Genomic DNA, 14,025 nt, shown 5'->3' with positions numbered 1-14,025 from the left:
GAAGGTCCTTTTGGGACCAAGTAGTTAGGGGTCTTTTCTTTTGCTTTAAAATGTAATAAGGCCAATGGCCATTAGTGATATTTTACTTTCTGCAATTTAGTGTCATTTTGGGATTCGTCTTATTTTTATCAATAATATGAGGCATTTAACATTATAAGTTCTCCAAATTAACTTGTCGCTAGGCCTACCTCGGGCACAACGAGGCTCCCAACTAGGCCACGATTTATATTCTTGCACTATGTGTTTAAATATTGCAATATTTTCTCCTCGTGATCCTCACTAACTTGTTACCTTTTTTGTTTTTACTTTTTGTTTTATTCCCCTTCCCCAATGGTTAGTTCGTGCATTCTGGCATCGTCATCTTACTCCACAAGATCCAAGGGCCCTCCACCCCATCCTCCTCCGAGTCCTATCAGAAACAAGAACAAGGGGAATATGGAAGATTTGAGCAACAGAAAGGAGAACTCAGTTGAAAGGGTAGAGGTTCCTCAGGGTATTTAGGTTTCCAAGGAAAGCGCCTCCTACCTTGAACAGAAGATATTGAAGTTTCAGGAAGAACTAGACCAAGTTCGGAACTTGGCAAACTTGTCATTTTCTCTTACTACCCCGGTGTCAACTTTTCCCAATGCTCAAAATCCTACACCTCCACAAAACATCCCGAAACCGCAAAATCAACCCGCTCCCCATCACCACTGCAACACATGCACACTTCGAACAACACCCCACTGCTCATCCCTGAACCGCTAAACACCACAAATGATCATCTCCACAACACTCCCATCTATGTGGAAACCATACCACACTATACTCGACCAATCTCAAGCACACTAGAGTTTGATGACAAAGACTCTCTTATCAGGAACCTGGCCACAGAACTCAAGAAGCTGACTAGCTGAGTCTAGGGTGTTGAAGGAAACAAAGGTATCGAAGGGCTGAATTACGAGGACCTTTGCATTCAGCCAGATGTCGAACTACCAGAGGGGTACAAACCTCCCAAGTTCGAGATGTTTGATGGCACAGGGGATCCCAGAGTCCATTTGAGGACATACTGCGACAAGCTGGTCGGAGTCGAAAAAGATGAAAAGATCCGCATGAAACTCTTTATGAGAAGTCTGAAAGGAGATGCTCTATCTTGGTATATTAGCTAAGACCCCAAGAAGTGGACGAATTGGGTAGGTATGGCGTCCTATTTCATGGACAGGTTCAGATTCAATACGGAGAATGTGCCAGATGTATTCTACATCCAGAACTTGAAGAAGTAACCTGTAGAGACATTCCGTAAGTAGGCTACTCGTTGGAGGCCAGAGGCTACTAAGGTCAGGACGGCTTTGGAAGAAGAACAGATGAACAGGTTTTTCGTCCGAGCTCAGGACCCACAATATTATGAGAGGTTGATGCTGATTGAGGGTCAGAAATTTTCCGACATCATCAAGCTAGGGGAGAGGAACGAGGAAGGCATTAAGAGTGGTACGGTGACCTACTTTGAGGCATTGCAGGCCACCAACAAGGTTCTATAGTCTGGTGGAACGTCCAAGAAAAAGGATGTGAGTGCCGTGATGGTTGCACAGAGAACAAAATCCCCAATAAAGTACCAAACCTATCCTTTACCCCCACTCACATATCAACCTACTCCAAACTACCAAGCACCCCCGCCCTCTTACCAAGCTCCACCACCTACTTACCAATCATCTCCACCCCCCACATATCAACCTACCTCACCAAGATATTCCCAACCCGCACCCGTCTACCAAGCCTATAATGCTCAGCCCTCTCACTATCAATCACCTCCCACCCGCCAAAACTTCCCTAGACCGCGACCTAACTTCGACCGTAGACCTCCCAAACAATACACCGCCATCGCCGAACCGATCGACCAGCTGTATGAAAGGCTCAAAGCTGCTGGTTACGTCACCCCTATCCCTGCCATAACTCCAGAAAATCCTTCCCAATGGATCAACCCAAACAAAACCTGTGCATACCATTCCGGCATGAAGGGGCATACCATTAATGAGTGCCGCTCTCTGAAGGATAAAATCCAAGCTTCAATTGACAACAAGGTCATCGTGGCAAAGGAGCCTGCTCCTAATGTTCACAACAACCCTCTGCCTGACCACAAGGGTGGAGGCGTTTACATGATCGAGATAGAAGATGATTGGGAACCCAAAGGGTCGATTGGATTGATTGCGGAGGGTGACGATCCAAAGAAACCAACAGTCACTCTTAATCCGATTGTTGTCCAAATCCAGCCTTCTGGGGATGCTGAAGTGAATATGTCCATACCGCTTGAGCTTGAAACATCATCTTCTACAAAGACGCCAGGACCATTTGAGGTTGAGTTTTGATCCCCGAAAGCACTTGTGTTATTTGAAGCTGCTGTGTTACCTCCCAAAACAAGGGTACCCATTCCTGTAGCAATGCCAGCCATAGCACCATTCCATATGAAGGCCATTCCTTGGGATTACACCGCCGAGGCAAGAAGGAAAGGGAAAACCAAATCTGGAGAAGCAATTGTAGCACAGGGTATGACGAGAACCAGCAGGGTTTATACTCCAGAACATCTAGCTGAGTCCAGTAGGCAAGCCTCCGGACGACCAACCGTCACTGAAACTGGGCCTGATGACCTCTGAAGGAAGATACAAGCAAAGGACTACTCAGTCATCGATCAGCTGAACAAGACGCCAGCCCAGATCTCCATCTTAGCTAATCTACAAAGCTCTAACGCACATAAGAATGCCTTATTGAAAATGCTGAGCAAGGCATATGTGCCCAGCAACATAACTGGAGGAGAAATGGCAAACATGGTAGGGCAAGTATTGGATAGCCACAAAATCACCTTCCACGAGGATAAGTTGCCACCGGAAGAGCTAAGCCACAACAAGGCATTGCACATCATTGTGCAATGCGAGGATTATTTCATCACCAGAATTCTGGTTGACGGAGGGTCCAGCCTCAATATTTGTCCATTGGTAACTCTCAGAACATTGGGAAAGAGCCTGCATGAGATCAAGGATGGAGCCATCAATGTCAAAGCTTTCGACGGATCCCAAAGATCCACTATTGGGGAAATCAGCTTGTGTCTGCAAATGGGACCAACTTGGTTCGACGTTGACTTTGAAGTGATAGATGTCCGAGCATCTTACAACTTGCTATCGGGACGGCCTTGGATTCATGCCGCAGGAGCTGTGGCATCAACCCTGCACCAGGCAGTGATGTTCGAGTGGAATCACCAAGAGGTGATTATTCATGGCGACATTAGTAATCCCATATACAGTCGCCAGACCATCCCAGCAATTGGAGGAAGAAGGAAGATAGGCGGGGAAACCTACCATCATATTGAGCGGGTCAACGCCGTAGACAAGGATAAATGGTGGGATAACAAGATTGAAAGCATATTGAATTGGTGTGGATACGAACCTGGCAAGGGGCTCGGCAAAAACCTCCAGGGAATCGCCAAACCCATCAAGCTGAAGAAACACGGTACCACTTTTGGTTTGGGATATGAGTACACCTGGAAAGAGTTTAGTGAATGGTCGCCACCATGGCGCGGTCCTTACTACCCATTGGAGCATCCGATACCTCGCCTGGAGCAGACTTTTCAGCCAGCAGACATCATATATGGGTCAGAAGAAGAGGAAGCATTGGCGGCAATGAAGAATCTGTTCTTGGAAGACGACAATATGGACTGTTATGTCATTTTCGAGGAGGGAGGGAAGGAAGGCCCTTCCATACAAGCTGTGAGCCGAGGAAAGCGCCTCGACAATTGGTCCATCAGAACCACCAGGGCTCGGAAAGCTTCGGGGTAGCAAGGCTGAGCAAAGCACCATGCATCATCTTTATTTTTTGCTAGTTGACTTTTTCTTTTCCGCATTTTAATTTCGAAATAAGAGCTCCAATGTTCAAAACAATTACAAAATTTATCAAAGCATTTCAGTTTCTTATAAATCTTGCTCTTATTACTTTTATCAATTACTTTATTCTACACAGCATTACTATTACTTATCTTGAGGAACCGACGATTGTGACATGCAACGAGACAACGCAACAAACGGATATAGACTCCAAAGAAGATGATATACCAGAAGAGATTGTTAGAGAAGTTGAGGAATTTGAGAATAGGCCTAAGTCTAACTTGGACGAAACTGAGGTTATCAACTTGGGGGATACCGAGAATGTCAAGGAAACGCGCATCAGTGTTCACCTGTCACCGTCAGAAAAGAAAGAGTACACGGAATTTCTAAGGGAATATGAGGACATATTCGCCTGGTCGTATGATGATATGAATGGTCTCAATACATCTACTGTAGCTCACAAACTGCCAACCGATCCCACATGCCCACCAATAAAACAGAAGCTCAGAAAGTTCAAACCTGACATGAGTTTGAAAATCAAGGAAGAAGTCACCAAGCAAGTCAAAGCCAAGGTTCTCAGGGTGGTAGAGTACCCATCATGGTTAGCCAATATTGTGCCAGTACCGAAGAAGGACGGGAAGGTCAGAATCTGTGTCGACTACCGGGATGTCAACCGGGCCAGTCTAAAGGATGACTTCCCCTTGCCGAACATACACATTCTGATTGACAACTGCGCTAAGCACGAGCTGCAGTCATTCGTTGATCGTTTTACTGGGTATCATCGGATATGGATGGACGAAGAAGACGCGGAGAAAATGGCTTTCATTATGCCGTGGGGGGTGTATCGTTACAAGATGATGTCGTTTGGATTAAAGAATGCTGGGGCCACCTACATGAGGGCCATGACTACTATTTTCCATGACATGATACACAAAGAGATCGAGGTGTATGTAGACGATGTCATCATCAAATCCAAGAAAGCCACTGACCACATGGAAGATCTGAGAAAATTCTTCAACAGATGAAGAAGGTACTATCTAAAGCTGAATCCCGCCAAATGTGCATTCGGGGTTCCCGCCGGAAAACTGCTTAGGTTCATCGTAAGTCGGCGAGGAATAGAACTAGATCCGTCAAAGGTTAAGGCCATTTGATAATTGCCACCGCCAAAGAACAAGAAAGAGTTTATGAGTTTCTTGGGAAGACTCAACTACATTAGTCGTTTCATAGCTCCGTCCACTGTCATTTGTAAGCCAATCTTTAAGATGTTGAAGAAGGACGCCACCACCAAATGGACAGATGATTGTCAGAAAGCCTTCGACAGAATCAAGGAATACCTGTCAACGCCACCGGTTCTGGTTCTGCCCGAACCATGTAGACCGTTGTTGCTCTACCTTGCAGTATTGGATGGGGCATTCGGTTGTGTTTTGGGACAACATTACGAAATGGGGAGAAAAAAGCAAGCCATCTACTATCTCAGCTAGAAGTTCACCCCGTACGAGGCCCGGTATTCTCTATCAGAGTGCACCTGTTGTGCTCTGACTTGGGTAGCCCAAAAGTTGAGGCATTATTTCTGTGCCTATACCACTTATCTCGTATCGAGAATGGATCCGCTGAAGTACATCTTCCAGAAACCCATGCCCATGGGCAAGCTAGCAAAGTGGCAAATCCTGCTGAGTGAATTCGACATTGTTTACGTGACTCAGAAGGCAATTAAAGGACAAGCACTGGCAGATCATCTTGCCGAAAATCCCGTGGACGGAGAATACGAGCCTGTAAAGACGTATTTTCCTGACGAAGAGGTCTCTTTCATAGGAGAAGATATCGCAGAATCCTATGATGGCTGGAGAATGTTTTTCGATGGAGCAGCAAACTTCAAAGGAGTTGGCATAGGAGCAGTTCTAGTATCAGAAACAGGTCAGCATTATCCGGTGTCTGCCAAGCTCAGGTTCCCGTGCACCAACAACATGGCCGAATACGAAGCCTGCATCTTATGGCTCAAGTTGGCCATTGATATGAACATTCAGGAGTTACTAGTGTTCGGGGATTCAGATTTGCTCATACATCAGGTCCGGGGAGAATGGGCAACCAAGAACTCCAAGATACCCCCTTATTTGCATCATGTACCGGAGTTGAGGAAGAGGTTCACAAAGACAGAATTTCAGCATGTCCCTAGAGTCCAGAATGAGTTTGCCGACGCATTGGCTACTCTTTCATCTATGATTCAGCATCCAGAAAAGAACTTCATAGATCATATTCCAATAAAGATTCATGACCAACCAGCTTATTGTGCTCATGTCGAGGAAGAAGCAGACGAAAGACCATGGTTCCACGATATCAAGGAATATTTAGCAACAGGAAAATATCCAGAACTTGCAAAAGCTACTCAGAAGCGCACACTGCGAAGGTTATCCAATCACTTCTTTCACTACAGGGGAATCCTGTATAGGAGGACTCCCGATTTGGGTACTAAGGTGTGTCGAAGCAAAGGAAGCATCCAGGTTGTTAGAAGAGGTTCATGCAGGGACCTGTGGTCCACATATGAATGGTTTTGTCTTAGCAAAGAAGATACTCCGGGTAGGATATTTTTGGATGACTATGGAAACGGACTGCATCCAGTATGTCCGAAAATTCCATCGCTGTCAGATACATGCAGACATGATAAAAGTGCCTCCAAAAGAGCTTACTGCAACAAGTTCGCCATGGCCGTTCGCCGCTTGGGGAATGGATGTTATCGGACCTATCGAGCCTGTCGCATCAAACGGGCACAGGTTCATTCTGGTGGCAATTGATTATTTCACCAAATGGGTTTAAGCAGCATCATATAAGGCAGTGACCAAGAAAGTTGTGGCAGACTTTGTTCGCGACCGCATGGTTTGTCGGTTCGGGCCAGAATCAATCATTACTGATAATGGTTCCAACCTCAACAGCGACTTGATGAGAATTATGTGTGAAACCTTCAAGATCAGACACAAGAATTCTACAGCCTATAGGCCTCAGATGAATGGAGCTGTAGAAGGCGCCAACAAGAACATCAGGAAGATATTGAGAAAATGATAGAGAAACATAAGCAATGGCACGAAAAGCTATCATTTTCTCTGTTGGGGTATCGCACCACAATCCGCACATCAACTGGGGCAACCCCCTATATGCTGGTTTATGGTACAGAAGCCGTCATTCCCGCCAAAGTGGAAATTCCTTCCTTAAGAATCATACAGGAAGCTGAGCTTGACGATGTAGAATGGGTGAAAAGTCGTTACGAGCAAGTGGCTCTTATAGATGGAAAAAGAATGAATGCAGTTTGCCATGGTCAACTTTATCAAAACAGAATGTACAGAGCCTTCAACAAAAGAGTCAAGCCGAGACTGTTCATGCCAGGGCAGCTGGTGTTAAAGAAAGTTTTCTCGCATCAAGATGAAGCCAAAGGGAAGTTTTCCCCCAACTGGCAGGGTCAATACATGGTTCACCGGGTTCTGACAGGAGGAAGCGTCATATTTGCAGAAATGGATGGAGAAGTCTGGCCAAAGCCAATTAATTTAGATGCAGTCAAGTGTTACTATGTGTAATATTTATGCTTTCCTATATGATGTAATTTGAACTACGTCTGACCTGATTCCCGTTTAAGAGGGGATACGTACGCAGCCTTATGGGTTCGATCATAATTCAATAAAAGTTTCATTTCCCCCCGCAATTGGAAATTGGGGCACAATTTTGAGGAGGACCCTCAAAATTTTGAAGTTGATCTTCAGCCATTCATCGCACGCAGCCGCCGGAAGCACCGGCCTAGTAAACTGGGGCAGAATTTTGAGGAGGACCCTCAAAATNGAGTATTCAAGTTAGAGTTAACTTGAAAGTGTCGCAACAGTTGAGGCTGTGTGCTACACTGGGATTAGAGTTAATCCTTAGGTTTACAAAGAGTTTTGTAAATGCAGTTTTTGGCTCAGTGATTTTAGTGGAGTTTGGGAAAATCCTACTGAGTAGTAGGTCGTGGTTTTTCACCTTTTGAGCCAGGTGTTTTCCACGTAAAAATCTCTGTGCACTTTACTTTCAGCATTTATTATTCCGCAAATTGCTGTAGTTAGATCACTTAGAAGAACCAGGTTCTTCTAACGCGAAAATTAGGTACCACACAAATCACCCCCCCTCTTGTGTGGTATTGACGTGTAGAACATCATATCCCCAGCAGCCACAATATCGCAATCGGCTATCAGCTATCAGCTAAGAATCGTTATTACTATTCGTCTTTCATCTCTTGCATAAGGCTACCATTCTGCCTTCCGAGACTAAGCACTGTCTCCATCTGCATTCTCGCATTGCATAAGGCTACTATTCTGCCTTTCGAGACTAAGCACTGTCTCCATCTGCATTCTCGCATTGCATAAGGCTACTATTCTGCCTTCCGAGACTAAGCATTGTCTCCATCTGCATTCTTGCATTGCATAAGGCTACTATTCTACCTTGCGAGACTAAGCATGGTCTCCATCTGCATTCTCGCATTGCATAAGGCTACCATTCTGCCTTCCGAGACTAAGCCCTGTCTCCATCTGCATCGGCTGAAAGATCGCAACCTTCATCTACATCTTGCATGGCTGAAATATCGCCACTTTATTTAAATCCTGCATCGGCTGAAATATCGCCACCTTTATTTAAATCCCGCACCGGCTGAAAGATCACCACCTTTATTTAAATTCTTCATCGGCTGAAATATCGTCACTTTTCTCTCTTGCACTGGCTGAAATATTGCCACCTTTATTTAAACCTTGCATCGGCTGAAAGATCGCCACCTTCTACATTTTCATGGGCTGAAACATCGCTAGTTTGTCCAATGGCGTCATTGTTTGGTGGCACCATATTCATAGCCCGAGAACGCCATGCCATGGCCTGAGGACCCTACTTTCATCTTTCGCATATCATTATTCAAAGGCATCATTGTTCGGAGGCACCATCCTCATGGCCCGAGAACATCATTTCATAGCCTGTGAATTCTTTATTATACGCTTCATGGCCCAGGACGTCATGGTCCAAGGACGTCATCCTAACCGTCCAAAGACATCATTCATGGTCCAATGGGAACTTGCATCACGTTTAAATTTATGCACAATACATGTTGGTATTATTCATTTGCAGGTACTCCGGCTATCAACAGCCATCTCAGCAGGAGCGATCCCGCTCCAGTCCCTGCAGTCTATCAGGCTTCAACCACCTTTCTCAATCTAAACATTGCGTCCGTTCTTTTCAAAAACCTCCATCGGCATATTCCGCCAATGGACCCTGAACTACATATGGCCTGATTCCTGTAAGACCAGGGATATTTAGGCAGCTCAGGGACCGGAGCTCAGTCAAAACTTTTCAAATCGTTTCCTTCGGTCAAAATTGGCCATCATATCTTTACCCGACAACTCTTTCATCCTTCTCGGGTAAAGAGGGGCAGCTGTTGATACCCAATTTTTCCCTATGTATTTTCATACTCAAAAATACTTTCAAAATAGCATGTGTATGAATATATAAGCATGCCCAAGAGTTTTGATATTTTTCCCTAATTTTTAAGATTTTTAAAATCAATTTATTGTCTATTTCTAGTAGTATAAAATCCAATAATGACTCCCAGGATTATCATTTTGGGAATAATTTATCTATATTCTCATATTTACACCAAAGTATAATTAAGGTGATTTTTTGCATATTTTTATATAAATTTAATTGGCATTTTTAAAGCTAAATTGCGTATAATTGCAATTATAGCCTAATTTACAATTAATAGCATTTTACAATTACAAAATCATTCCCAATATTTTTAGATTAATGATTATATATTATTAATTAGTTCAGTGTTTTTAATTTGTTTTAAAATCAGCGTAATTATTTTATAAAAAATTAAAAGGGGAGAAATTGGTTATTTAATACATAGCCATTTCCAATTGCAATTGTAGCCTCAATTGACCCCAATTCCACCCAATATTAAACGACCCAATTTTGATTTTGACCCGACCCCTTAGCCCTATTTCATAAACCCGTCCGGTTCTCTTTAAATCCTGGTCGTTGATCGTTTGATCAAAGGCTGTAACTCCTTCTTTCCTTTTTTAATCCCCTAACCCCTCTAACCCTAATTCATTTGCACAAAGACGCTGCCTCTAAACTCCCTTCATCTCCCAAAAACCTCTTCAAACCCCAAAACCCAATTCCCAAAAGGGAAAGGAGTTGTCCGTCCAAATGTCGTAAACCCGATTTCGCCTTTTAAAATGGAAAAGGGGGCATTCGACACCATCTGCCCTCCAAAAAACGTCGTTCCATGGACAATGAAAATTTCATCTTCCTCGGGCTCGTCCCTGAGAACTGGAGCTTTTCTTGGGCTTACGACCACTCTTGTCTTTAGCTTCTTCACCTCGGAGCCCGGGGAGCTCGAATTCTCTTCCTTCTCTTCTTTTCCTCTCCGGCAGCTCTGGGCTACCCCGCAATGGTGGGATCAATGGGCGGGGACACATCCTCGTCCCTAGCGAGTAAGCTTGATCAGTCCCCCTTGGAACATTTATGGACTATATAATCAGAGCAGGTGGTCGACGTGAGCCGATGAGACTCGGTTTTGTTTATGAAGTAGCGGAGGAGGATCATGATCCTCTACAATAATGGATGGATTTGCCCGAGTCACACCTCGCACCTCTTCCAAAACCCCATAAGGATCGGATTCACGGGGCCCAGTGTGAAGGGATAAGTGTAAACACTTAAGTACCCCTCCACGTGGGTAGTAACGACGTCCTCGGGCCCGGGGACTACTATGTTCTTGCCTTCCCAATTGCAGTCCTTACGAACTATGGGAAGAATATCTTCCGTCACGAAACATATGTACCTCGAGACCCTTCATCTCGGTCCTTCTCGCGCGAAGGTTTCTCGACCTTAAAGTCATCTCAATTGAGCAGCCCCCGGGAACGAACGCTGTCAATGGAGTCTCGGGGGCCGGTTCGTTAGCGACCATAGCAGGGGAAGCAGTTTTGAGGACGACCACTTCAGGGGCAACCGCTTCAGCATCAGTGGCCGGTTGAGAAGATGAAGAGGCAACTTGTTAAGGAACTGTTTTCGATGTTTTGTCCATTGTCATCTGGGGGATATTTGAAAATTTGGAGAAAGAATGCAAAGGTTTGGAAAATGAGATTTGAAGATGAAGAACAAAGTACGCAGGTTTAAAGAAAATCTGGGCAAAATCTGGAAATTACTATGGCAATTAAAGAACAAGGATGAAGATATGAAGGTTAGAAGAAGGTTTGATGATGGATGGAAAGCTCGAAGGCAGTAATTTAGTCGAAAAGTAGAAAAAGAACAAAGGGAGGAAGCTTTAAATGGAAAACACTCGACGCTTCACATTCGGGGGCAACCTACCGATGGGTGACACATGTCCGAAGGCAGAACGACGCGACTGATGGGACGTTTCAGCTCCTTCGTCGTAACGTACGGAGGAAGGAATCAAAGTCATCTGTCGTTTCCCATCGTTTCGGCAAGCCTACTCTCTGAGAAATGAGGTGACTATCTGTATACAGGTAAAATCGAACCTAGTGAGCATCCTGGTTTTTCGATGAGTCAAACGGAGCAGGGACTTGATCGTGAGTATTCGGAGTCAAAGGGAGGAGCCTCTAGTATCGGAACTCGAGCAAAACACCTGGCCTCGGGGGCATTTGGATCACCTCCCCCGGGCCCGGTTCGAACCTCGAGACACACGACTAACAAAGGGTCGTGATATCCGTGCCCAACCGGATGTCACAGCGTGAATCTCGGCCCGTATCGGCGGAAAATCAGCGATTAGCGAAATGGAAGTTTTTTTACCTTTCTTAGGATTGTACTTAGGGTAAAACTCCCCTACTATATAAAGGGGAGACTTATTATTCATCAGACACATTATAACACGCATACCAAGGCAATCTATTTGCATTCCCTCTGTTATTCAAAGCTCTTATTTTTGTTCATTGTTCTTCATAAGTACAAGTCCGAAATCGGAGGCAGGTTCTTCACGAGCCATTAATCGAGCTCGGATCACTCTTATCATTGGTTTGGCGATTTATCACGTCTTTCATTTGCTTAATCTACGTTATTAGTCATTTGTATTGAATTAATCCACGTATACTTAAAAACGCGTATAAATTCAATTATTATCCGTTTTTAAGGGTAAACACCGATATTCAATAAGTTTTTCAATGATATGTGGTTGGACAACAGTAGTTTAGGATCCGAAATTTGTAATGTTTTGTTAAACTCTTAACTCTGTCTTTAAAGAATTTTCAATGTTATGTGGTCGGACAACATAATGGATGCATAGTGGAAAGATACAGAGCAGTTTAAACTTGGATTTGTCTAGATTGATTTGCAGAGATTATAGCGAGGCACAGGTGCGAAAGATCCTCAAGAATAACACAAAATAAGTTTATGCGTTAGACATCAGTAGATATTAGTAGCTTTTTAGGTATAAGTACCTTGTACTTTATCAGCCCTTTCTAAGATGAGTAGTCAAGAGAAATGCTTAAAAACCCGTTTGAAAATTTAAAGAAGATAAAACTGGAAAAAGGAGAAGAAATTACTAGAAGTAGCAGGATATATCATAGTATAGTCAATAAATTGAAAGGGTACAATCTTTTGAAGAGCAAGATAGTAAACATACATGAGTACTACTAAACTAAAAATACATGAGTACCACTAAACTAGAAATGATCGAAACATTAGAAGATGCAACAAAAGCTTCATCCATCTTCTCCAAGAACTCGTCTTATTTATTCCCATATCCTTCATCCTGCTACCATAAGTTAACTCACAAATCTTAGTGCACCCTGCAACATTTTTAAACCGACAACCAAAGAAGAATTAGAGAAAAATGAAGAATAAACTCAATGGCGTAATTTCTGGTAAGTTGAAGCTCAAAGCGGTTTCGATCTTATTTCATTTCTTTTAATCATGGATTCAGTCTTTAAACTAGTATACATTTAAAATTAAATTTCGGGTTTGATTTTCCCTTTAAGTTAATCTTACCTGTTTATTACTTGAGAGTCATATTAATTTGTACATTTGAACCAAATAGTTATTATGTGAGGCACAGTTGTTTATTTGACATGTGAATTATGAGACTCAATTGTAGGAGAAAACCGACAGACAAAAGGTCCTACGGATGAAAAAAATGGTGGCAATTTTTTTTTTTTTTTTTTTTTTTTTTTTTTTTTTTTTTTGGAGAGGGGAAAGCATCTTAGTGAAAAATGAGAAGAATGAAATGACAAAAATATTCTTATTTTTTATGTGCTGCCAGGATTATTTTTGAAAGCGTAAAAATGAAGAGGGTGTTAACCTACATCACTCATGTACTATTACAAAATTAAAGAGGTGCGTATTAGATACGTACGTGGAGCAGTCAATGGAAGGGCTAATCTTGTAGGGAAGGTTGACACCACATTTGCTAGGGAGACTACCAGCAAGACTGTAGTTGATGCCATTGATGGCTGCAGCAGCAGATTTAATACAGTTACAAGCAGTCTGTCGATCAGGAGTGCTGGTAGCTTGGTTGTTGAGGGACTTAATTCCACTGCAGCATGGTGCTGGAATAGCACCACCTTGCCTCACATAGCTAATGCATGGTGACAAGCTCGCAACAACCTGCCCACAAGAGATGGCAGCGTCTGCATGGGGCGTTAGCATCACAGCTACTGCTGCCATGCACACCACTACCAACAATGCTACTTTAGCCATTTTTGAATGAGCTAGTTTAATTTGAGGATAACGTGTTGCAATGGAAGTGTTTAATTTTTGCAAGATCTAATTGGTGTGTCATAAGGGTTGTGAAAGAGCTCCTTATATAGAGGAGTTTTCTAACTAAGAAGTAATGGTTCGGATCCAAGCTACGTTAGAATTAGTTCATTAGGTGTATTCTTAGGTACGGCTGGTAGTTGGGTACAATTCAATGCTTTTTTCTTGATGTTTCCTGACCTGATTGAATTTAAGTTGATGTCCAAAATACTTAGCTTTTGTAGATGTTTCTATTTCTAAGTGACGTGTTAATAACAATATTGAGTTTTTTCCGTGACTTTAACTTTCATGTAGCTAGTGACAGGCTGACAGCGGTTAACAATATCAAGATTGTTTGACCCAAAATTTAAATCTTGATTTAAACAATCAGATTTTCTAATAAAATAGAGTTAATCTTGACCTATATTAA

General features: G+C 43.2%; 1 protein-coding gene across 1 annotated transcript; it reads right to left on the bottom strand.

Moving 5' to 3' along the window:
- On the bottom strand, positions 12,403 to 13,774 carry LOC109229293 (non-specific lipid-transfer protein 1-like). Its single transcript, XM_019394683.1, has 2 exons — positions 13,216 to 13,774; positions 12,403 to 12,652 (listed from the first exon to the last, which is right to left on the bottom strand). The coding sequence occupies exons 1-2, from the start codon at positions 13,557 to 13,559 to the stop codon at positions 12,643 to 12,645; spliced, it is 354 nt and encodes a 117-aa protein (XP_019250228.1). The 5' UTR covers positions 13,560 to 13,774; the 3' UTR covers positions 12,403 to 12,642.

The sequence above is a fragment of the Nicotiana attenuata genome, chromosome 7 (genome assembly GCF_001879085.1).
Source record: "Nicotiana attenuata strain UT chromosome 7, NIATTr2, whole genome shotgun sequence".
Lineage (NCBI taxonomy): Eukaryota > Viridiplantae > Streptophyta > Magnoliopsida > Solanales > Solanaceae > Nicotiana > Nicotiana attenuata.
Note: the sequence above shows the minus strand (reverse complement) of the source record. Positions and strands in the feature narration are given on the sequence as shown.